This window comes from Orcinus orca, chromosome 2 (genome assembly GCF_937001465.1).
Source record: "Orcinus orca chromosome 2, mOrcOrc1.1, whole genome shotgun sequence".
Taxonomy (NCBI): Eukaryota; Metazoa; Chordata; class Mammalia; order Artiodactyla; family Delphinidae; genus Orcinus; species Orcinus orca.
Window position 1 is genome coordinate 122,364,110 of NC_064560.1, and position 26,631 is coordinate 122,390,740.

Below are 26,631 nucleotides of genomic sequence, written 5' to 3' on the forward strand. Positions count from 1 at the left end.
TTTGATAAAGGAGGCAGGAATGTACAGTGGAGAAAGGACAGCCTCATCAATAAGTGGTGCTGGGAAAGCTGGACAGGTACATGTAAACGTATGAGATTAGATCACTCCCTAACACCATACACAAAAATAAGCTCAAAATGGATTAAAGACCTAAATGTAAGGCCAGAAACTATCAAAATCTTAGAGGAAAACATAGGCAGAACACTCTATGACATAAATCACAGCAAGATCCTTTTTGACCCACCTCCTAGAGAAATGGAAATAAAAATAAACAAATGGGACCTAATGAAACTTCAAAGCTTTTGTACAGCAAAGGAAACCATAAACAAGACCAAAAGAAAACCCTCAGAATGGGAGAAAATATTTGCAAATGAAGCAACTGACAAAGGATTAATCTCCAAAATTTATAAGCAGCTCATGCAGCTCAATAACAAAAACACAAACAACCCAATCCAAAAATGGGCAGAAGACCTAAATAGACATTTCTCCAAAGAAGATATACAGACTGGCAACAAACACATGAAAGAATGCTCAACATCATTAATCATTAGAGAAATGCAAATCAAAACTACAATGAGATATCATCTCACACCAGTCAGAATGGCCATCATCAAAAAATCTAGAAACAATAAATGCTGGAGAGGGTGTGGAGAAAAGGGAACACTCTGGCACTGCTGGTGGGAATGTGAATTGGTACAGCCACTATGGAGAACAGTATGGAGGTTCCTTAAAAAACTACAAATAGAACTACCATATGACCCAGCAATCCCACTACTGGGCATATACCCTGAGAAAACCATAATTCAAAAAGAGTCATGTACCAAAATGTTCATTGCAGCTCTATTTACAATAGCCAGGAGATGGAAACAACCTAAGTGTCCATCATCGGATGAATGGATAAAGAAGATGTGGCACATATATACAATGGAATATTACTCAGCCATAAAAAGAAACGAAATTGAGCTATTTGTAATGAGGTGGATAGACCTAGAGTCTGTCCTACAGAGTGAAGTAAGTCAGAAAGAGAAAGACAAATAACATATGCTAACACATATATATGGAATTTAAGATAAAAATAATGTCTTGAAGAACCTAGGGGTAAGACAGGAATAAAGACAGACCTATTAGAGAATGGACTTGAGGATATGGGGAAGGGGAAGGGGAAGCTGTGACAAAGTGAGAGAGTGGCATGGACATATATACACTACCAAACGTAAAATACATAGCTAGTGGGAAGCAGCCGCATAGCACAGGGAGATCAGCTCCGTGCTTTGTGACCACTTAGAGGGGTGGGATAGGGAAGGTGGAAGGGGAGAGATGCAAGAGGGAAGAGATATGGGAACATATGTATATGTATAACTGATTCACTTTGTTATAAAGCAGAAACTAACACACCATTGTAAAGTAATTATACTCCAATAAAGATGTAAAAAAAAAAACAGTATATGCCTTGTTTATGTGTTGGGAGGGAGAGATATAAAGCAGAATTTTATTTATTTTATGCAAATCAAACATTCATTTATGGAAATGAAAGATTAGCATATGACTTACTTATGAACCTGTCACTCCTTGCTCTACAGCTTTTGATGACTCCTGTTCGCTATAGAACAAAGTCCAAACTGCTTAGTATATACTTTAAGGCCCTCTTTTATCTGGTTTTAACCTACTTCCCTAGGCTGATATTTACCACCCACTCCTCCCACGTCCAGGAATCTTATGCTCTGGTCTCTTGGACTGATTTCTACTCCTGTTCCCTTGGACCTCCTGATATTTCTTACTCCACTGGGACCTTACTCCTTTCCACTTTCTCTGTCCTTTGACTATTATTCTCAGATGCTCACCAGTCTTCCCATAAAGTTTTCTCCATTTTACCCGAAGGACTTAATCTCTTGGAGTGTATGCCTTCCACTCACTCCTGAATTTCTGAATACTTCCTTAGCTTCCTCTTGGGGCTTCCGATTATATTCCACCCCTTATATATTGTGGTTCCATCCATAGCCATATTTATGGTGATATTAAATACCTACGTGACTTCAAGTACCAATTTTTTTTTTTTTTTTTTTTTTTTTTTTTTGTGGTACGCGGGCCTCTCACTGTTGTGGCCTCTCCCGTTGTGGAGCACAGGCTCCGGACGTGCAGGCTCAGCGGCCATGGCTCACGGGCCCAGTAGCTCCATGGCATGTGGGATCTTCCCGGACCAGGGCACAAACCCGTGTCTCCTGCATCGGCAGGCGGACTCTCAACCACTTCACCACCAGGGAAGCCCTTCAACTACCAATTTTATTCTTATGACAGTTAAGGCTATTTCTCCATCATCTTTCTATGCCTAAGACATGTGTTTTTTCTTTTGTTTTTTTTTTTGCCATGCCATGTGGCATGGGGATCTTGTTCTCTGACCAGAGATCAAACCTGTGCCCCCTGCAGTGGGAGTGTGGAGTCTTAACCTCTGGACCACCAGGGAATAGATACATGTATATGCATAACTGAATCACTATGATGTATACCTGCAACTAATGCAACATTGTTAATCAACTATACTCCAATACAAAATAAAAAGGTAAAAAAAAAGACGTATTCAGCTGCCAACTGGGCACCTTTCTCTCTTAGGTATCTTCAAGCACCTCAGCCTCAACTGTGGAGAACCGAACATTTCTTTCCTGACATCTATGCCATATTTATGTTTCCTGACAGTGAAAGGCCCCATTGTTTCCTCGGGTATCCAAGCCCCCCAAAAAAATAAAAATTAAAAATGAATTGTAATAAATCATTTCATATAATCCATTATTCATAAATAAGGCCTCAAGTCCTTTTCATTCTACCTTCCTAATATCGTATTATCTGTTCCTTTTTGTCCTCATGTCACCACATTAGAGTCTTCCCTATCTTCTTTTTTTTTAAATTAATTTTCATTGGAGTATAGTTGCTTTACAATGTTGTGTTAGTTTCTACTGTATAGCAAAGTGCTTCCCTATCTTCTTTTTCAAGTCTGTCTCCTCCCTGTCTTGCCCCTTGTCCCTCCATTGTCCATATATTGCCATCATGATATATATGAATTCAAATCTGATCATATCACACTTTCATTTCAAAAAGCAAACTTTTGAGTTGCTCCCCATTGTCTTAAAATAAAATTTAAACTTCTAACACAGCACAGTCTGTCCGTGGGGAAGAGTGAAGCTTGTAAGGTATACAATCTCCAGCATCTACCCTATCCTTCATCAACTCTGAATAGTTGATGATTTCCCTAGAGTGAGCATCCCCTCATACCTCCATGTTCTACTCGCCTTCTACTCGCCTTCTCTGCATGTTTTCTCTCTCCTTCACTCTACTAAATCCAATTTGTCCTTAAAGTCTAAATTCAGAGTTTAGTACTATGAGGTTGTCTTGCTTAAATAAGCCTTTTTTGAGCCTGCCATTTTCCTCTTTGCCTCCTGGTATGTAGCACTTCTCATGCTATATAATATTTTTCTCTTAATGTTTATTATAAAGTTAAGGCATGTAATATGTAAAAACATAAATTCAAATAGTATAAAATATAGTGAAAAATATTCCACTGACTCCAAGCTCCAGTTTTTCTGTCCTTTCCCAGAGCAACAACTCTTTTCTGCTCTAGGGTATCTTATCAAAAACATTTTTGCATATGTAAAAAATGTATGCATGTGTTTATCCACTTTAACCTAAATTGGAGTATACTATGCACATTAGTGTCCATCTTCCATTTTAACACATGAAAATTCAGGTCATTTGTTTCCACATCATTGTGTTCTATTACATACACACAAAACCTGTTCTTTATTGATAGATTTTATTCTTTATTGATCCCTTTCATGTCTTTTGCTATTACAAATAATGCTAGAATGAACATTACTCTACATATAATTTTGGGCATGTATGAGTTTATCTATAGGATAAAATTCTAGAATAGACATGCTGGGTCAAAAGTATATATGTTTTTAATTTTAATAGATACTTAAGAAATCCATTTCCAGTTATGGTGGAATAACTTGCATGAGATCAACTCTCCCAATTCAAACAACTAGAAAAGTGGTATGTAATTAAAACAAATTAATGTTGGCAGGCATTAGAGACTACAAAAACTGAAATAATTTGAGGGGCCAGAATTCTAGAGAGGATGGAAGCCCTGAACATTGCCTCTTCTTCTAATTCAAAAATGCTACAGAAGTGCCAAGAAGCTGAGGAGAAAACTCCAGCTGAGAAGCTGACTTGGACTTTCAGCAGCTTCACAGGGCTAGGGAGACAAAAATTAGAATTCAGGGCAAACCAAAGTGGAATGGACCTGCTTAACCCTCCAAGTTTTCAGTTGGATTTATACATGGACTCTAACTTAGGAATAAAGGCAAACCAGAAATAGTGCAGCCCTTGCAAATGCTTATATCCAACTTTGAATCGTATCAATCCTAGAGTGAATTAAAGTGATCTGATCCTACTCTTATTGCCTATTTCTCTCTGGAGAAAAATAATGTGATTCAGAGCCTTAGATTTTAAATATCTCACATACAGTTTTCAGCAGGCAATCAAAAATTACCAAGCATATCAGAAGACCTGAGAAGATAACTGAAACTAAGAAAAAAACACAAAATAGAAACAGTCCCAGAGGATATCTATTTAATCAGATTATCAGATGTAGACTTTAAAATGACTATGGTAGGGCTTCCCTGATGGCGCAGTGGTTGAGAGTCCACCTGCCGATCACGGGTTCGTGCCCCGGTCTGGGAAGATCCCACATGCCGCGTAGCGGCTAGGCCCGTGAGCCGTGGCTGCTGAGCCTGCACGTCCGGAGCCTGTGCTCCGCAACGGGAGAGGCCACAACAGTGAGAGACCCGCATACCGCAAAAAAAAAAAAAAAAAAAAAGACTATGGCATTGGGTGAATAGATGAACTATTTTAGGGGATATTTGAAAGCTATATCAAATAATCAAATAGAATTCTGGAACTTAAAAATACAATACCTAAAACTAAGAACACAATACATGAGTTTACCCGTAGATTAGATACAGTTGTATAGACAATTAAAGAACTGGAAGATAGGGCAATGTAAAATATCCAACCTGAAGCACAGAGAGAATAGAATGGAAATAGAGACAAGAATATGAGATGTAAGGAAGAGAAGTTTATCATACATGTAATTGGAGTTGCAGGAGTGGAAGAGAGAACGGAAAGAACAGAAGCAGCGTTTGAAGAGATTTTAGGACTTTGCTGTGATTATTTTTGCTGATTTTGACAAGTAGCTTCTCAGGATGGTTTAAAATTGCTCTAAAAGGGAGGGGTGAATATAAATGGATAGTTGTACATTTTGAACAGGAATTCTTTTCCCTGATAGTTATAGATAATTATGCAAAGCAATCTGAGTGTCTTTTTCTCTGGCTTCTGTGTAGTCTAATCTGTGTATGTGGATTTTCTGTAAAGTGAGTACTTAATATTTATACAGTTAGAAATTTGTTTCTCAGCTTATTCACAACAGTTATCTGACACAATCCACATTTTAATTCAGACTGCCCAGGTTTTTTGCTCTCTTTAGTTTCCTTTCATTTTTGCATATGCTCATAAAGGAGACTCAATCAGTTGCCTGATGTACACATAGTACAGTGATTCTAATATAAAAGTGAATGAGTCATTTGTCAAACTCTATCTTCTTTCTGAATTTAGAAAGTATTTTTTTAACCTATTATCTAGGACTCTGGTCTTCTGCATCATTGTCTAAGACAAATCAGATTTTCAGGAATGCCTGTATCTCCTTATCTTTATGAATAATGTGATTAACCTCATTAAGTGATTTTAAAGATCAACCACATGTTCATTTTTCGACTTGTTGGCACAACTCTCTTGAATAGTCAAGGAGTCCAAAAGAAGGGGAGAAAGCAGACAACCTTTGAACTTGCAGGGGTGGGAGAGAAAGGTTAGGTAGAGGAACCCAGTGTGTTTACCTGCCTCAGATCTCCTGAGCCACTTTTTATGTACTGTGTAATGTGTCACATGTACTATGACATGACTTATTAACTGTAATGTCAATTTTGCTAATATATTAATCTTTGAATATATTGCTATATTCAAGGGTTCATATTTTTAAGTTAGGGAATTTTTGCATATTATAATGATTTCCCATGCAGGAATTAATATTGTGAGAATTACAGAGAAGTTGGTGGCGGGAGTTGTGAAGAGAAGATGATACCTTTGGGCAAGAGTCCTTTCATAGTTCCTTCAGATCCCATAGGGTAAGAGGCAGTGTGGGATAGCAATCAGCAAGTTACCTCTGTATCTAGGAGCCCAGGTGTGAATCCTACCCCTGACTCTACTGCTTACCTGAAACGTTGATCTAGTTAGTTTCCCATATATAAAATGGAAGTAATAACAATGAAATGATATATAAAGTGCTTAGCTCAGCATCTGGCAATGTTAAATGTTAACAATGTTTACTATTATGAGTAAAATTTATAATGTTAAATGTTAGCAATGTTAGCAGGTTTACTATTACGAGTAAAATTTGCCATTACTAAAGAATGTTAACAATGTTTATTATTAAATGTTAGCAGTGTTTACTATTATGAGTAAAATTTGCCATTACTAAAGAATAATTTGGAAACTTTTCTGCCTTACAAAATACACAGAGAACTGGGTAGACACTATAATTGGGGTCATATTTAAAACTCTCAAGGGATTTTTAACTGGCATATATCAACATGTGAGGCAGCAGTCCTAACAGAAAAATGGCAGAAGCTATGGAGAACCACTATACAGAAAATGTCTTAAAACCTAATACAGACCGAAGAGATGCTCAGACTGATTTAGTATCAGAGAAATACAAATTAAAGCAACAGTGGGATGTTACTTGTACCAGTTTGGCAAAAATGCGAAAGCTGGATAATGCCAGTTATTGACAGGTGGGGATTTGTAGAACCCCTCTAAGAATGTGGACAGGTACTTCCATTCTAGAGGGCAATATTGTAATACCTAGATTAAATGTCCCTATACTCCTTGATGAAGCAATTCTCCTATCAGTCCCTAAGGGGACATGAGTGAGACTAGTCCTTTGCAGGGTTAGTTTTGATGGTGTTGGGTTGGGGTTGTTGGAGGCAACATGGATGTCCATTCCTGGGAGAGCTTTTAGTTAAAACGCGGTAGGCACACCTTACAAACTACAGATTTACAGTTAAACAGATATATTCAATGTGCGAATGGCAGCAAAGTGCTGAATGAATAAAAGCAACATTGAGATAAATTAAAAATATAGTATACATTTAAATACATTTAAATAATACATTTGCAAGGACATAGACAAGAGATACACATGGAATACTTTAAAATATTTGCCTGTGATAAGGAAAAAAATGGGGATAAAGAATAGAGATAAACAGGAATTTTTATTCTTTATTTCTTATTGAAGTATAGTTGATGTACAATATTATATAAGTTACAGGTGTGCAGTATAGTTATTCACAATTTTTAAAGGTTATACTCCATTTATAGTTATTATGAAATATTGGCTATATTTCCTATGCTGTACAATATATCCCCATAGCTTAGTTATACGTAATAGTTTGTAGCTCTTAATTCCCCACCCCTATGTTGCCCCTCCCCCTGTCCCTCTTCCCACTGGTAAATAAATGGGAATTTAAAAAAAAAACAATAAAAGAATACCTGACTATTGCTGAAAATTTGAGATATGATAAAATATAGGGTAGCAAATAAAAAGCATAGTTCTGCCCCATGATGCACACTGCTAACATGTCGGTGGATTCCATGTTGTTTTATTGTACACACAGTGTTCATTGTACACACAAGCTCATGTCATTAAATACTTGTACATATTGTATTTACATAATTTGGTACAACTATACATACAGTTTGTTTCCTTTTTTTCTCCTAATATGCTGTGTTTATTTTCCCACATAACTAAATCTATTGGAAAATACATTAATTAATGGCTGTGCAGATTCCATTATATTTATATTCTACATATGAATATAGCATAGTGAATTTAACAAGTTATCTCTTGGGAATATTTCTTTCTAAATTATTATAAATAATGTTATTTATTTTTAAATTATTATAAATAATTTTGTGATTATTATCTTTCCTAATAAATCTTCATGTACATTTCTGATTATTACTTTCTTTAGATAAATCCCTAGGAATGTAATTTCTGGGTCAAAAAATACAACAACTTCAAGGCTTATACATTTATTACTCTAAATTAATTGTGGAATCATTTTAGTCATTGATTCTTAAATTTCTATAGGTTCCTAAAATTATCATCTGAACAATGGAGTCAAAAATCATTTTATCTTTTGTGCTTTTTTCCCCCAAGATTATTTTCTCACTGTTCAAAAAAAGAAGATGAATTTTAATATGAAAATTACATCAAATTTTAAAGGTTTTGGGCCGTTATTTAAATGTTTGTTAAGAGTATTCCTATTTTGTGATATTTTACAATGTTTGTCAAAGTTAATACTCTCAAATGGTCCTTCAAACTTTGCTATGGGAAGCAACCCTCTGAGTCTTTCCTGCCTCTCACTCATATCACCATCTTACTTTCATCTCTTATAGTTGATTTTTACCTCCATGTCTATGTATTACTTCATGATTTCCCCCAATTCTAGAACTATTTGTTGACTGCTCACTCTAGATTATACAGATTTAGCTATCTTTACTCCCTTTGCCTCCATCACATATGTGTACTGTTTCCCTCATTCCATCTTCCCATACAGTTATATTGCAATTCCAGTTGGATGAATAGTCAGTGTTTAAATTACGATCACTATGAAAATTCAAAACACAGCTGAGTTAGATAATAAACTCTGGTAATAAACCTTTCCTGTACAACTTTTTACTTTTTCATTTGAATTAATAATTGTCTTGTTTTATTCACTTATTTAGTATTCCATGTACCAATCACTAATTCAGTGCTGTACTCACTGCCAATTTTCTAGTCTCTTAGCCAGATGTTCAGACATGTTAAGTAGTTTCTCAGTTTCCTCCTCCTGAAGTCGTTTCCAGGGCCCTCTGACCTGTATGTAATCTGGGCCAGTTTCCTTCTATGTTACGAGGCTGTCATCGTATCATCTCATAATCCTGGAGAACCCTTTACCTTTCTTCTTTGTTGAAGCCCTCATTTCCTGGATCCAGCATCTTCCTTTTTCTTTGTTTTATTCTCATTTTTGTGAAGCACATTCTCTATAAGATTTTAATAAATGGTCCACAGGAGGTAAGTGTTTTGAGACACTGCATATCTATAAATGTCTTCATTATTTCCTTGCATTTGATTGGTTCTTCAGCAGGTCATAAATTCTATTTTTGGAATATTTTCCCTCTGGATCTTGATAGTATTGCTTCATTCCCTTGCAGTTGGTATATGCTGTTGAGAAGCCTAAAGTCATTCTAATTCCTGACTATTTGTATGCAACCTTATTTATTTCTCCCTCCATCTCTCTGTAAGAGTATGTAAGATATTTCTGTTGCCCCAAGAATTGTAAAGTCTTATGTGCTGTGTCTTGGGTGTGCATATTTTTATCCATTGTGCTGAGACAGGTAGAATTTTCAGCTTGAAAATTTCAGTTCTGGGAAATTTCCTTGAATTACTTCACTGGTGTTTTCCTCCCCTTTGATTTTGCTTCTTTGAATTCCTATTATTTAGATGTCTTTTAATTTTTACCTACATCATTTTTCCCCTTTCTGGGAGACTTTCTCAATTTTACCTTCAAAAATTTTAATTGAGTTTTTCCATATCTTATTTTTAATTTCTAAAAACTTATTTTTGTTCTCTGAATGTTCTTTTTTTAATCTATAATACTTTATCCTTATTATAATTTTTCTTCTCTCCTGCATAGTCCTTTTTCTCCATTGTTTACTTTGGTGTCTCTAACTTTCATTTTAGAGATGTTTCTGCTAATCTTTGGTGTTCTACTCATATTTGAGAGTAGGGACCTAAAATTTTTGTGGTAAGCACTAAGTGTGTGGATGGAGCTTTGTGACCTTGAGTTTCACTACAGGGAAGTATATCTAGGTCATTTAATCTGAGCTAGTTAGATTTCAAAGAAAAGGATTCTCCAGTCTGCTCTTGAAGTGAACGCATGCTGCAGGTTTTTTTGTCTGTTTTGTTTTCTGGGAGTTGAACAAGGAAAATGCTAGAGGTCTCCGAATCTTGTGTGCATACATTAACTGAATCCCTCTGTTTTTATTATAGTACCTCTGCCCTCAGCTGTGTTTCTTTTCTCCCAGGCTAGTTCCTCTGTCTCACCCTCTGCAGAGAATAAACCTTCAATGTTCTGCCATGGTGGAGGAGAGGCAGTTGCCAGCCTAGAGTGAAAGGATCTGGGGATCTGACTGCTTGTTAAACACACTGCCAATCAACCCTTCTTATTTTGGTGTCCTTCTCACATTTTCCCTTTACTTCCAGAGGTACCCAGTGCCACCAACTCATTACCTTATTGTTTTAGAAGAAGGAGTTATTTTACTGAGTAAATTGGTTTGGTCCTCTGCATTCTCCACTGTCGGTCGGCCTAGGATCCAGTGTTCTTGGGTCTATTAAATTTGTTGATCCTGTCACTTGCTCTCTGCTTTTCTGCATCTTTTTGAGTTTATGCCATTTTATGAAATACCTCCCATGAAGGTTTTAGAAGGGGGTGGGAGTAGATGGATGGATTCAATCCACTGTCTTTACCAGAAGCAGTTACTCTTAAATCGAGAGATTTCTTAAGATCATCCAAGTAAAAGTTGTCTGCTAAATGGAAGAATGAAACCATATCATATAAAAATTGTGAATATATAGAATTGGTTGCTTTTTCCAGAACTATTCACATAGAATTGGGAAATTGGACTTCTAGCCTTGAGTCAAAGGTAAGTAGATATGTACTAAGGAGTATACCACTCAGCTAGGTGCTATAAGAGCTAAAGCCAGATATGTGCAATGCTGATTTCAAGCTTAAAGCTGTATTTCAAGTTCTGTTTTATATGAGTTAGCTTGTCTTCCTTATGGGTTTGACAAAAGAGCAATTTACAATCCAAGCTACCTATCACTTAAAAGCAAAAGATAAAGAGAATTTCACTAAAGTTGATTTGATAGTGTGGGTGAGAGAGACAGAATTTTAAGCCTTGTTCCCTGTACTGCTAACTTTATGGGAAAGAACACCTTTAACTGACCTTGAAAGTCAAGAGGAGGTAGAATTTCCTTGAGGGGAGATTTTGAATTTTGAACATAAGTGAGTTGGAAGGATATGTGGAATTTTATGGTTGAGTCCAGTGAGTATTATAAATATAAATTACTAGGTGTATTAAAATGTATTCTTAAAAAAAGTAAAAAATATGTACCGTAGAATTTCAATGAAAATTATATGTTGTTGAGAGAATTCTGAGTAAATTCAGAGATAAATTGACAGCCATACTGGACTTTAAGAATGGATAGGATTTTTGACTGGCTGAACTGTTTGGAGTATATTTTGAGTACTGGGAGAGGAAGCTGAAAAAAGAAGTCAAAGCCATATCGTGAGAGATTTTGAATACTGAAGTGTGGATTTAATTATCTAAACAATGAGGACTAACTGCAGGATTTAGAGAAAGGGACTAAAGTTCTGAAAGGTGTAGTTTAAGGAATTTGACCTGGCAGTAAATAGTGCCCATTAATAGCTGTAGTTGAAGAGAAGAGGTGAAGGTCCTCCATACTTAGTGGCTGTTCTAATATATGACCTTGAACCCATCCCTCACATTTCTCTGATTGTGTTTTATAGAAGAACTCTTAACTGCCAGTGTCATGTGGTACTAATAGAACTGAGTGATAAGTATTTGTAAGGACTTCTTATGTGCTCAGTTCTATGCTGGCTTCTATAAGGGGTACAAAGTAAGTCAAAGAGTTATTTTTCATGGAACTTAGAGTTTTGTAAATGAGGGGAGGACTCTAATAACTTGGATCATATAAAGCCAAATTGGTATTTGCTATAAATGTAATTGGGACCTAAGAGATGGAAGATGACCACATGACCTAGAGTAGCTGAAGGCGATGTCATGGAAGCCTCAGCACTTAAACTGGTCTGAAGGATGGATGAAATTTACATGGGTGGTGGCAACACAGTGAATCAATATGAAGAAGATTCCTTGGCAAGAAGACATGCAGGGACAATGATGAACTTGTTTTAAATGAAACTAAGAGCTGGTATTGGTAGATTAATAAGAAAAAGGTGAGGTGGGAATTTAGGACCCAATCATAAAGGGCCCTGAGAGATGGACCAAGCAATTTGGGATAAGAAATAGCAAGATATAGAAGGCTCATCAACAGGGATTTATATTATTAAAATATATCTCAGGAAATTTAGTCTGGCAGTAGTATTCTTGGATTGGGAGTAGAAGAAATTGGAAATGAAAAAGAGTCTAAGGTGCTCTTATAGGAAACAGGTGTGAGGGCTTAGAGCATGAAACCGCTGACAGTAGGGATGGAGAGAGAGAACACAACTAAAAGAAAGATTTTGACGGAAGAATGAAAAAGAAACTAGCACCAAATGGCCAGAAGCTGGGAAAGGAAGAATCAAAGATTAATCCACACGTAATGATTGGGGAAATTAGAAGCACACATTTTTGCAGAGGAGAACAGGGTTGAGAAAGAACATGATAAGCTTGGTCTTAAACATACTGAGTTTTAAATTATAACATATAAACCAAAGGCATATGTTTTTAAACTATGAGGTTGGCACACAATTGAGATGTTCAGGCTAAAGACTAAGGTTTGTTATTTATCAGAGTCAGGACACAACTTTAAATTCTGTGTTTGTTTAGTTCTAAGCTACATAACCTTTGCAAATCAACCTAGTTTTCACCTCTGGAAAAGGGAAAAAATAAAATTAGTAGCCATTTCATTGAGTATATATTATATGCTGTGTAGTGTATTAGACTTATTTTTTCACATGGTTTTATTACTGAAAACAGCACTCCTATGAGGTAGACGCTGTTGTCATCTCCATTGTACAGATCAGTAATCTGAGGCTCCGAGAGTTTGCATGACCTAAGATCACGTAGCTACAAAGTGACAGAGCTAGGATTTGAACCAAGGGCAGTGTGTCTCCAAAGCTACTGCTTTTAATGAGTTATGCAATGCTGCTTTCACTGTGCCTCACTACAGTATGTGCTTTACCTACTTTTATAGTTAAGCTGTGTATTTACTAAGTGCTTACTAAGTGCCATACTCTGTGCTAAGTGCTTTTTATGCATTATTTTATTTAACCATCTAACAAGCCTATGACGTTGCTACTACTAATGTTTACATTTTACAGATGAGGAATCACTTAGAGGGTGAGTTACTTTTCCGGAGTCACAGAGCTGGGAAGTTGCAGAACCGGAATTTATGCTTTAAGTCTATCTGATTTCAGAGCGGATGCTCTTTTTTATTCTTAAAAGTTATTTTGGGGCTTCCCTGGTGGCGCAGTGGTTGAGAGTCCGCCTGCCGATGCAGGGGACACGGGTTCGTGCCCCGGTCCGGGAGGATCCCACATGCCGCGGAGCGGCTGTGCCCGTGAGCCGTGGCCGCTGAGCCTGTGCGTCCGGAGCTTGTGCTCCACAACGGGAGAGGCCACAGCAGTGAGAGGCCCGCGTACCGTAAAAAAAAAAAAAAAAAAAAAAGTTATTTTGAAGATTAAATAAGATAATTTCATCATTTTCTTAACTTTAAGGCATAAAGCAAATTGTCTTTCATTAGTAGTGACAGTGTTCGTATTTGCAGCAGCAGAATAACATAAAGGTGATGGTTGAACCCGTGGACTGCATAAGCTATCTGAGGGAATAAATTGATAAAGAAGACTATAGAGAGAATCATGAGGGCTATTTATAATTTAGGAGCAGCAGGAGGGAAAGGAGTTGGAGAAGCCTAGCAATAACTTAGAAAATACAGTAACATGGAAGCCTAAGGAAAACAATCACAAAGATTTGAGACATCAGTTGTACCACATGCTGCATAAAATTTGAAAAAGATAAGGTCATTAGACAGTGTCCCAGCACATTGCTACTTATACTAAAAACCAGTCAACAGGACCACCATCCATCCAGTTTCCCAATGCAGAAAGCTGGGAATTTTTCTTACTTTTTTTTAAACTTTCTTCACTTCTCCAGTCACTTATTTCAGCCTAGAAAACCTCTCTCAAAATATCTGCCCTCTCCTCTCCATCCTCACTGCTACTTCTCCAGTTCAGGAAAGCTTTACCTCCTGCCTAGATTCCTCCAGCAACTTCTCAGTTCTTTCTGCTTCTTGACTTATTGCCCTCCAGCCCATTCTCCACTGTGCAGCCAGAATGATGTTTCTAAAAGACAAATGAGATCAGGTCAGTTTTCTGTTTAAAACATCCTCATGGGTTCTCAGTGATCTGAGGATAATAACTTAGTATGGCATATGAAGCCCCATAACATCTGTCCTCTTTCTAGTTTTTCAGCCTCACCTCTCCACTATTACTCGTCTAGTTATGTTTCAGCTGTGCCAAACTTACTTCAATTTCTAGTACCCATCGTGTGCTCTGGGACTTAACACATGCTGTTCCTTCTGGAACAGTTTTCTTCTCTCCTGCCTTTTCTCTCTCTCTCTCTCCCCTCTCCCTCTCCCTCTTTCTCTTTCTCTTTCCCTCTCTCTCTCTCCAGACTTTCCTGGTTAACTCATCCTTCAGATTCTTTGAGAAGCCTTTTGAGTTCCTTCCAGTTAGGTCCCCTGCTTTATACTCCCACCGCATCTCATGCATCCACCAAAGCAATCCCTACCCTTTATTGTAATTGCTTATTTAACTTTATGTCTGTACCTCCAGACAGTAAGCTGTTTTATGCAGAATTTATGTCTGCTCCTATTGTTATCCCCAGCACTTAAAACAATGCCAGACCTACTGTAGACATTCAATAAATACTTCTTTAATAAGTGCTATGAATGAATATATGCAGCATGAAATTATTTTGTATGTTAAATACATCATTTATAAAATGAAATTGTGGTGAGTTTTTTAAACCTCATGGTTTTCTCTAGGTGGTAGGAGGGATGAGGGAAGTGCAATTTCATTTGGCCTTTTCTTTTTTTTGTCAGTTTTAAGATTAGTAACAGCAAATGAGGTAGGTTTAAAAGAAAAAATATCTTGATTTAATAAGAAATTCTCACAATTATGGTATTACAGTCTTTTTTTTTTTTTTTTTTTTTTGCGTTACGCGGGTCTCTCACTGTTGTGGCCTCTCCCATTGCGGAGCAGAGGCTCCGGACGCCGCAGGCTCAGCAGCCACGGCTCACGGGCCCAGCTGCTCCACGGCATGTGGGATCTTCCCAGACCGGGGCACAAACCCGTGTCCCCTGCATCGTCAGGCGGACTCTCAACCACTGCGCCACCAGGGAAGCCCTACAGTCTTTTAAAAGGATAAAAAAATTAAACAGGGAAATCATGATGCCCATAACCTTTTCAGTTCAATAATTAGTAGAGCTCAAATGGAGTTATTATGAATATGAATATTTATCTGTATGAATAAATGTGCCAGAAAAAATAGAATCATATAAGTAATTTCCTTTTCATTTACTAGGAATTCACTTTTTAAATGCTCAGACTCCAAGGCATTCTTATAAGCCATGAAATGACCCAAGTCGGCCACATCTGTTCAAAATGTGTTTTAGAAAGCTTATCTTAACAATAGTTAGTTGGAAAATTAATGTTCACCTTCCATAAAAATTTTATCCAAAAGAGAACACAGCACAATTTAGATATATGTGAAGCAAGGAATATACTTGTATACAATGGAAATTATAATGTGAAATAAGTAAAAAATGATCTTATTATTTTATCAAAAATAATTTAACTGGTTAGAAAACAGCAACATATTTCTTTTCAGCTGGTCAAGATCCTTTTGAAATTTTATTTTATTGATGTGTTAGCTTTATACCTTTGTATTTATACAAAGGATGGGACCAGTTTGACTGATGTCAGACAGAATAACAGCTGTATTAATCATATCCAGTGGCCATCTGATCTGAATCTTTTTCTATATAACATTCCCCAAATGGTTAAAAATGGGGAAAAATAGTGACATCCCTGATTCAGTGGGTAATCAGATAAGAAAAACATTGACAACCATGTGTAAATTTTATTCAGTTTTAGAGTTCCAAAAGTAGAAAAATTTTATCCTATTTCTAACGATATAGAAAAAGAAATTAGTAACTTTCTCCTGATGCCGAAAGCTCAGCTTCTCCGTACACTGGTGCCGAATCAAATCTCGGAGACAGAGATTTGGGTGAAGTAGAAAAGGATAGCTTTATTACTTTGCCAGACAAAGGGAGACACAGTGGGCTCCTGCCTCGAAAAGCTATGTGTCCCAACTTGGAGAGGACAGTGAGAAGTTTTATAGTAATGGTTCAAAGAGGGTGTGATCAGCTCGTGGACATTCTTCTGATGGGTTGGTGGTAAGGTAAGTAGGAGTCAGCCTCATCAACCTTCAGGTTCCAACTGGTCTGGGGTCTACATGCTTGTGGGCAGCATACAATCGTTAACCGTTAACTTCTCCCACCTGGAGGGGATTTCAGTATCTGCAAAACAGCTCAAAGATATTATTGTGTGTATCCTTTGATGGGGAACCAGGACCTTGTGCCAAGGCTGCACTATTGTTTCTCTTAACTGTTTTGTTTCTCCCTTGTCTCATATCCCCTCCCTTCCCTAATTAACAACTGCTTGAATCTGCATGTTGGAACTCAGGGAAGGTCATGGAGGCTGAATGAAGGCTATTTCCTGTAATCACAGAAATGGGAGACACAGAAAGGCTTTGTGCCCAGAAGGCCCACAGGGCCCTGCTCGGTATCACTCCTCCCTTTTACTTCATAATTCTGTTTGGGAATGGCTTACTTTGTGTCTGAAACTATACCTGTCAGTACATGCCAATTGGACCCTTTTCTGGGAGTATACAGGGTATCTGAACCATGGAGAAGACAGCCATTTGGTCATTGTGTACTATGTGCTACACACTGCTAGGAAAAAATTATGAGAGGGTTTAAGAAATTTAGAAACTTATAGTCTCATGAGAAACATTTAAATTCAAGGGGTACATAGTAATGCAATACAGAAATATGTCACAAGGCAGCATAGGACAATCCCACAGGCAATAATAAGAGTGATTTCTATAAGTTGAAGAGAAGGAAATTGCCTGTTGGGGTTTATGTTTATCACATTATATTTCACTTTTTAAGATTTAATCTTTTGGGTTTTTTTTCCAGCCAGTCAAGATTCTTTTGAATCTTTATTTTACTTTATTTTCCCATTCAGTGTATTAGCTTTATGTCTTGGTATTCTTGTGAATGATGGGACCAAATGGCTGAAGTCTGACTCTCAGTTTACAGAGCTTGATTTCCATTGAATAGGCAATGGTCAAACACCAAAAGTTTTTAAGTGAATGAATGCCATCTCATATTGTTAAGGAAAGTTAGTGTGTTGATAACATGTAGGGTAGATTGGGAGGGGTGAATATAAAGCAGGAAGACAAGAGATTATTGTAATAGTTCAAGTGCAAAGTGATCAGTAAGGATGTTAGAATGGAAGGGAGTGCATACATTTTCTCATTCACTGCCATATGCCTAGTGTATAGAAGAGCATCTGGCACGTAATAAGTACTGAGTGAATATTTGTAGATTCAATAAATGAATTCATGAAAATTTTAAAATGTAGGCTGTGTGGCAGAAGGAAAGGAAGGAATTAAGTTCTACTCCAGTATTTTAAGTTTGATTGAACAGAAATTGAGCAGGCAGAGAAGGTTTTGAGGAAAAAATTAAGAACTGTGTTTTATTCACGTTGAAGTAAGACAACAATGCTCCCAAGTAAAACACTCAATAAACGTTTGTTATGGGGGGAGCGAATACATGGGAGAGAGGTTGATGGCTAGGGTTTTCACTTCGAGAGCCATTTGCAGTAGAGGTAATAGATATAGTAGGGGTCATGGTCCTCAAAGATGGGAGTATATAGATAAAGAGCAGAAGGTCCAAGGGAATAGCAAATTAATAGAGAAAAGATAACATATGTCGACTGCTTCCTATGCACTAGGCACTGGGTTAAAAGCTTTGTATGTATTATATCTTCTAATACAACATCCCCCGAAGGGCAGGTATTACCTAGGGAAATGGAAATTCAGAGAACTTAATCAATTCATCCCGGGTCCAGTACTCAGTAAGTGCTGGAGCTAGAATATGAACCTACAGCTGTCTATCCCTAGTTTTCCAACTGTGCTAAAATTACTCTCTGTTCATAAATTTTGTCTATCTTTTCCAGTAAATCTTTAATGTATTTATAGTAGTTATGTTTAAAGTCATTATCTACTGGGTTCAATATTTGGTTACTGTGTGGGTCTGTTTTTGTTTTGTTTGTTTTTCTCTTGATTACAGTTCACATTTTTAACTTTTTCACTGTTCATCTAATTTGTTTTATATATATTATGGTAGATATTGAATAAAAAAGAACAGTAGAGACTGAAGTAAATATTCACTCCAGAAAAGTCACACCCCTTCCTCTGTCTGAGCTAGTTTGTGGTGTTTATTCTCTTTAGTCTGATCTCCAGTTGAGCTGGGTCTGGTTTGAGTTGTTTCAGTTTGCTACGTGTTTGAAATGTTTTGAAAGCAGGATAAGGTCTCTCCCTTTATCAGGCCATGTGATCTGTGCTCCAGTGAGTCTAGAGATCTCTCTCTCCTTCTCCCCCCTACCCCGTCTCCCTGCTTTAAAGTCCTGCTACCAGTTTTTTTTTTGGTCTTTTTTTTTGCCTTTTCAAGGGCTTACTGCTGTTGGCCTTTCCCTGCCTCCTCTCTGGCTTTCCAAGTCTTGGCTGAAATCTCTCTGTCTTCCTGCCCTGTCACCAGTCCTTGGTACAGTGAAAGTTCAGTAGAAAAGACTTGATGGGCAGGTGTTCTCAAAGGGATCTCTCTCCCCTTTTCTGCCCTGGCCCTAGCTCTCTGCATGTAGCTACTGTGTACACTTAGTTAAGACTGTGAAAAAGAACTGGCAGCCTATACACACTCCCTGGGTCTCCTCAGGACTCTAATAGTCCGTCACAGAGGTCCACAGATGGCCATAAGAGTTTGGCTTTTTGTATACGCTGATAGACGTCAGCGTAGATTTGCTTCTACTCTGTCTGTTCCCCCATTAGGAAAGTGACCATGGATCTTCACTCATCTAGGAAAGGCTTACCCTTTTCTGCAGTTAGTTCATCCAGACTTCTTTGCATTCTCGGATCTCTGTAGGTAAAACACAAAGGCATGGTTGCTTTGTAGCCTATCTGGCATGTTTTTGGTGTTACGGTGATAACAACTGTCTACTTCCACTTTTTACATACTAACTGAAACTATTTAACAATGTTTTAATAATTAATGGACATTAGACCTTAATTGTCAAATAGCAATATGAAAAATATTTTTTATTTTTCAATATAGATTGCTATCGTTTGTACTTAAATTATGGAAAGAATCATGATAATTCAGTGAGAAACTAAACCTTAGAAAAACTGTTACCTATTTAGTATTTTCAGTTACAATGAAATTGATAGAGAAACTTATCAAAGTGAACTGCAAAAACTGTATTTGGAGTGATTAAGTGCTGGCATACAGTAATGCTAATTTTGAGTTGAAACCCAAACACAGACCTGAAACATGTTAGAATAAAATTGCTACTTTCTGTGAATAGTGTAGATATGAGTAACACTATCCTACATGTTTTAGAAAAGTAAATTGAATATTGTGTACCACAAATATGTCTCTGGAATGTACACATCTGAATTCCCTACTACCTAAACTGACCCTTTTTTTATCACATGCATACATCATGTTTTTGTGCTACCAGGATGTTGATTTCTAACAGGGTGCTATGTCTTAGATAAAGAAAATGACTTAAAGAAAGTGGCTAGCATAAACTTTGCTTCTTGAGGTCTCTCAGGACATCAAAGGGACTTGGAACTGGCTAAAAGTCAGCCAATAAAGATCGAATTTTCTAGATACTTGCATCTACTAGAGCTTGAAGCTAGTAGAGTTTAGAGGGGCTGCAAAAGACATCCTAAGGATTCACAGACTACTTCTTGGTTCATCAGCCATAAAAACCACTGGGCTCTTTACCCAAATTTCTTTACTTGGAATCTGTGTCCATGCTGCTGAACCAGTAGTAGTGGGGAGAAGAGATTGCACATATCATTTATAGAAGCAACATCACTGTTTCATCATATTGTGGTATTAAAATATAAGGTGCAGTATATTTAGGAAGCTTCCGGAGACCAGGGACATTGTCTTGTTTACTTTTGGATCTTTTTCATCTAGCAAGGCCTGCCAAATAATCACTGTTAAATAAATATTTGTTGAAGAACTGATTGGATGAATATTATGGAAATATTTTACATGAACTGGAAATATCACTGGATGCATCCATATTTTAGATTTCCTAGTACTATGTTGGATTAACATAGCAGCTCGCATTACTTTTACTAGGGACTAATAAAAGGATATCAGTAGGATAACAGCCATGCCAACTTTAATTTTAAAAAATCCAGTTATTCTTTGGTGATAGATTATAGAAGTTTTGCAAAGCTTCAGTGAAAGATTTTCTAATAAAAGGAAGCCAGTGATTGTTAAGGTATACTCCCACATAAGAAGACTGTCCATAAAGGTGAGAGTAGAAGGTTCACTTGGTAGACAGTTGCTAGAATGGGAAGACCAGTGAAGGGAGATCAGCACAGAAGGGGTCAGGCACTAGCTGACAGGACAAGGAAACACCCCTGAAATCCACATCCCATTATTATTCCTACATTTTTTATTGCAAAGCAGACATTAATTTAATTTGGTTTACCACAGTAATGTATTCCTGTTATCTGCTCTCATAAGGACCAGCTGCCGTAATTCTGCCTTGCTGATTCCCTACTTCATTTATCCACTTTGCTCATGTGAGTTCTTATAGAAAATGCCACCCCATTTTCTTTCCTTCACTTTTCTTGCTGTTTGCCTTTACAGGTCATCCACATTACTATTGATCCTTAGAGGGAGTAGTAGAATTTTCATAGATGTGTGCTTTAAATCCCGAAGGGCACGTAGTCAATAGTTGAAATGTAATGGATTTGGAATGGTAGCACAACCACAAAAAAAAAACAAATAAATAAATGTGTAACTGTGCAGGTAAAACCAAAGACTTAGGCCACAGTCCCAGCACTGGCAGTAACAGAGAACATCAATGGAGTCGCTCTTCCTTTGGGCTGGAAGAGACTGTAAGCAGGGAAAGCTATGAAATTCAGAATGAAGGAGATGGAATCATAGTGCTAAAACCTCCACACGAGAGCAGGAAGATTCTATGGCAAGCCAGTGAGAATGCTCCCCAGCACTGATTCCAGCCATGTACCAACCAGATAAGAGATGATTTTACTCTCAGTATCATTTAAATAACACAGCTTATATTCAGTGCAAAGCACAGGGAATTTTTTTGTTTCTTTGCTTATTTACTTGTGTGTTTTAATTTCAGGTTTAATCAGACAACATTATAAGCTATCCCAGCCTTTCTGGGAGTTATACTTTCCTAGGGCTTGTCTGCAGCATTGGAACTTCATTAGTTCTTGATTCCCTTGGAACTTTACTATTAATAATAACCTTAAGCATAATAACCATGTTTATGGCTTCTTTGTGTGCACAGGCCCAAGGAAAGGCCTTAGATTACATTCTCTGTGTCTCTGAGAAATGCTCTAAACACAACATTTTTTCCCCTTCTACATGTACGTCAAAGGGCAGGGGAAAGCACAGTTTGGCTGCATATATTCTCATTTACTGCGTAATTACTTAGTATCTTTCCCCCTTAGCCTCCCTTTGAAGCTAAAGCTAGTGGCATTCCTAAACTTTATAGTAATCTTTACGCTTTCTCATTATACACAAAAATGTTGGTCGCTTACATCTTTTTATAAGGGTTTGGTGATTATTAAAAATGCTATGCTTTATGATAACATTTTTCATATGGTTTTAAACACATATTAAGCAGAAATATACAGTTATTTTCCTGTAGCTCACCATCTATTTTGGAATTAAAGTTTCTGGCATGGATATTTTTTAGGACAAAATAAGTTAAGTGAACATTTTTGCTAACTAATTTTAAGATTCCTGTTTCTTTCCTTCTTTTTCTTTTTCTTTTCTTCCCCTATTTTCAGCTTTCTAAGAAGTACGGAGTCCATGTTTGTGGAGAAGGTGGAGAGTATGAAACGTTCACTTTGGACTGCCCTCTATTTAAGAAGAAAATAATTGTGTAAGATATCATTTCAGCATTTTCTTCCCCTTCCTCAAATTTAAGTGATGGAAGCAACGTAACATTAAGCTGGAGGCAACTTTTGTTAAGAGAAATAGAACATGTCCTCCAAGTTCACAAACACTCAATTTGTTTAATACCAGTGAAGTTGTCTGAATACCTAAATCAATACATGACAAGACGAGGCCTTCATAGAAGCCTATAAACTTTTTAGACATTGCACTTTCATTTACTTGCTGATTATGGCCTACAGTAAAACTGGTACCTACACACTGACACTTTTATCCTTTCATGAAGTGTGAATTGCCTGTGTTATTTATCTTTCATTACAGCTACATTTGATAAACTGCCACATCAGTAGCCTCTGGGTTCCATTAACTCCGTTCTCTTTTTCCTTTTTCTTGGCTTTAATAGCTTAGAATGGTAATACTAAACATTTCTCTTCAATTATTTGGGGTTATTTTTACATATAAACTTTGTTTTTAAATGAATTCTGTTTTTTGGTGAATAGTGTGATTTCTTTGCCATAAATTGTTAAAATTCGTGTAGCAAAAAGTAGGAACTTTCTTCAGTTTGTTAACATTATTATCCATACTCTAATTTCTATCACTCCTCTCATATGCTAAGAGAGCACTTCATTTGCTTTTCCTAAGCTCTTCAGCTTCTTGAAAAGGTTGTCAGAATTATGCTTGATTTCAGAAACCTCATCTGATGAAAGACTAGAATTTTGTATCGAATGGACAGCTTTAATATTTTCAACACTGAAAGGTGACTTCTTTGTACATATTAATAATGAGGGAAAGAATGTTCTGAGAAGTTAAGACAACTCCAGGTGAATTTTCTAAAAGTTACATTTATCTTGGGTAACATAGCCAAGACCTTTCCATTACCCTGTGCAATATTCACCCACTCTTGCTTCTCTCATTTCTTCTAATTTGTTTTCCATTAATAATCATCAAACATAATAATAATATATTTGGCAAATATATATCAAGTACCTATTATGTCTAAAGCATTCTACTGGGCACCACTGATGTTGAAACATAGTTCCTGTCTCCAGAGGGTGGAAGGAAGACACACCTGCATAAAATTGTGACACAAAATGGTAGAGGATAAGAGTCAGAAGAATAAGTTCATAAACGAGAGGTATTTCTTGTGGCTTCAGTGATCACAGAACAATTCATTGAATGAACTGTGCCTTAGGTATTACTTCTATGAAATAATACTGTTTGGTTACTTAAGAAAAACATTTCCATGCTAGGGTGAAATTATAGTATAATAGGAAACTTGCAATATACTTACTAAACTAACCAAATTAGAAAAAAATAAAAAGCACAATAAGAGAAAGAAGGCCAAAGAATAATACTCTTCCTGTTCATTGCACAACTTGAGGTCCTGGAGCACCCAGAACTCTTTATGGACAACATAGAATTATAAGAAATGTGCTGCTTTACACTACATAACCATAAGGTTTATTTATCATAGTACTTTAGACCTGAAAAATGAATCTTTCACCTCATCATTGTGTAGATAGAGAAACCTCAACCTGACTGAGGCAATGACATGATGGGAGTTAATCATGCTGTTGAAGAGAAGGATGTCAGGGAAGGTGTATTAGAACCCTCTAGTGCCAAAATGAGCTGTTCAATTGAACTGGATAATCATTTGTTGAGGATAATTATGTGGGTGGAACTCTGCAAGCTGCCACCCTGCTCTGTAAAAGTTCTTCTGTAAGAATGGAGAGGCACATCAGCAATACTGGAAGTGCTAACATACGCGTGTGTACCTTGAGAACAGAAGGGGAAGAACTGACATTTCTTTCTTACTCAGTTATCAGCTACTCACTAATCTGATTCTGATGCTTAAGCGCGTTCTTTGATTTTTTTCTTCATAGGTTCTGCCTCACCTCAGCTTCATAACTTTCTTATTCGATTTCTTTTTGCTAGATTGCCTTCCCATTTATCCCCACTTTGCTAAATCCTTCCAATTTTAAAGGCTTTGGTTGTTACTACTTCCAGTGCTTGTCCTCATATCTGAACTCTCAGAACACACAGTAGTAGGCACTGATAAATGTTAAATATCATGGAATTAATTTTTCATTTATTGTTTAGTTTTAAATATCCTATTTCACTTTTATGTATTCCTTTCTTAGGTTATAACTAGAGCTTGTAGTAGTTGAATGGAAAAAGAATGTCACCTATTATATACAAAATCTTTCCTTCTCTTTAAAATAGAAAATGTCCTTATCATACCTGTCTGATAAGCACTAAATGTGATGATGTGAATGAATATGCATTGCACATTCTAAAACTGTATATAAATTAAAGTTATTTTATTTAGAGATAGTTTTCCATGTGACACAATTAAAAGATAAGTTTAGACCTGGTAACTACTTGTTAACAATTGACAGTTAATCTTACTGGATCCTGTCAGTTAGAATGTGTTTGGGGGGACAAAGTTAATAATTTCTCCTGTTATATTTGACATAGTAGTGATCTTCCACAGTTAGCATACAACTAGTTGATTATTAGGAATCCCCTTTTCAATGCCTAATTCAAATTTTATGTTAGAAAAGGAGACTATGAGGAGAAAAAATAAACTTTTGCATGCAAAATGATTTGATTATAATTAGGTGTGGTTTTTTTTTTCAAAGACACAGATAGAATCTCTTGTATAATGAAATAATTTAGACAAATTAGGGTGGTTCTAGAAGTTTATTATGAGATACATTTTGCCCCGAATTCCAACTAACATTTTTAGAATCTTGTAGGAAACACTGGTATAACAGTCTTTGTGTGGAAGTAATCTTTTAAATTTTTGACTAGAACATTTTACAGTTTACTTTTCACATCAATTAGGATGTGACTACTCACCTCTAGATGCAAATTTTTAGATCAGAAAATGAGGGGTTTTTCCTGAGGAGCCTTGACAAAAAGAATTGCAGCCTAGTCTTTAAGAATAGAGGACAACTGTAGGTCCTCAAATAAAAAACTTACTTTCTCGGTGTCCCTGGTGGCGCAGTGGTTAAGAATCCACCTGCCAATGCAGGGTACACGGGTTCGAGCCCCGGTCTAGGAAGATCCCACATGCCGCGGAGCAACTAAGCCCGTGAGCCACAACTGCTGAGCCTGCGCTCTAGAGCCCGCGAGCCACGACTACTGAGCCTGCGCACCTAGGACCTATGCTGTGCAACAAGTCACCACAGTGAGAAGCTCGCGCACCACAACAGAGTGCCACCCCCTGCTCGCCGCAACTAGAGAGAAGCCCGCGCGCAGCAATGAAGACCCAACGCAGCCTAAAAGAAATATTTTTTTTAAAAAAAACCTACTTTCTTTTTATTTCTTACTTTGAAATATATGTGTATGCATATCAAAAGTAAGAACTAAAACATGGGGAATATAGCCAGTATTTTGAAAATAAAGTAAGAACTAAAATCCCAATGTATTAATGAAGGTGATAATTTTCTTCTCACTGTTAATGAACACAATTTTAATGTCAATCTTTGATACAACCCCGTATTTCCATTTGAATTGTCAATATTAATGTACTACTGCTACAGAGTTGCTGTGTATGGGATGGATGGATGGATAGAAGAAACAATGGGAAGGAAGGAGGGATGAAAAGAAGAACTAAATTCTATGATTAAAACACTATGCTCTCATTTTCCCCATTTACTCCTCGTTTCTACCTATTCAAGACAGAACTCAGCCCAGAGCATCATAATATGGCATTTAGCCGTGAGGATGAATCAAGTACTTTCCTTGTCTGCCTTCTCATATCTATTCTGTATCACTTGGGAATTTATTAGAATTTATGAACCATTTTCCTTGTATTTAAATTTATATAATTATTTTTATTATGCTAGAGATAACCATATATTGTTATTGGTATACATGTATGCTTATGTTCATGTATCCATATATATACAGTATGCATGTATGAAAATGTACGTATTCGTGTGAAGATTGGTAATTGAAAAATCAGTGTGGGTTTTTGATAGTGTCAATAGTTACTGTGTAAATGTAAAGATACTTAACAAAGTTAAACTATACAGTTATTTGTTTATTCAACAAATAATTGAAAATAAGGCAGTGTATTCTGCACTGAGCCAGAGGTGGAGTGTGGGGAGACAGGCAGACAAAGATGAACAAAACCTGGTCCCTCTCTAAGAAGGAAGACAAGCACACAGACACATAATTATAATATAGTGGATGTGTTATGAAAGGTCTGTAAATGCATTACCAAAGCACATAAAGCAGAAAACTAGCACTGTCTGAAGATGTCAGGCAAGACTTCACGGAAACGATGTTGGAAATGTCTTGTGAGGATAAGTGTGAGCCCACGGGGAATATCTGCGTGCAGTTGTCTTTTCAGAGGGGAAGTAGGAACCAAG

General features: G+C 36.9%; 1 protein-coding gene across 12 annotated transcripts in view; it reads left to right on the forward strand.

The window, feature by feature from the left end:
- The window catches only part of DPH6 (diphthamine biosynthesis 6), a 443,901-nt gene that overhangs the window by 148,082 nt on the left and 269,188 nt on the right, over positions 1–26,631 (forward strand). For 11 of the 12 annotated variants that reach the window (XR_007475334.1, XR_007475333.1, XR_007475329.1 and 8 more), the window contains exon 7: positions 22,144–22,238. Coding sequence is in view for 4 of the 12 variants with exons in the window: in XM_049705488.1 (XP_049561445.1) it covers positions 22,144–22,238 (95 nt within the window). In the remaining 8 variants the exon portion in view is untranslated. Of the gene's footprint in view, positions 1–3,963; positions 5,621–22,143; positions 22,239–26,631 lie in introns of those variants that run through there. The other variant, XM_049705489.1, reaches the window with a different exon arrangement.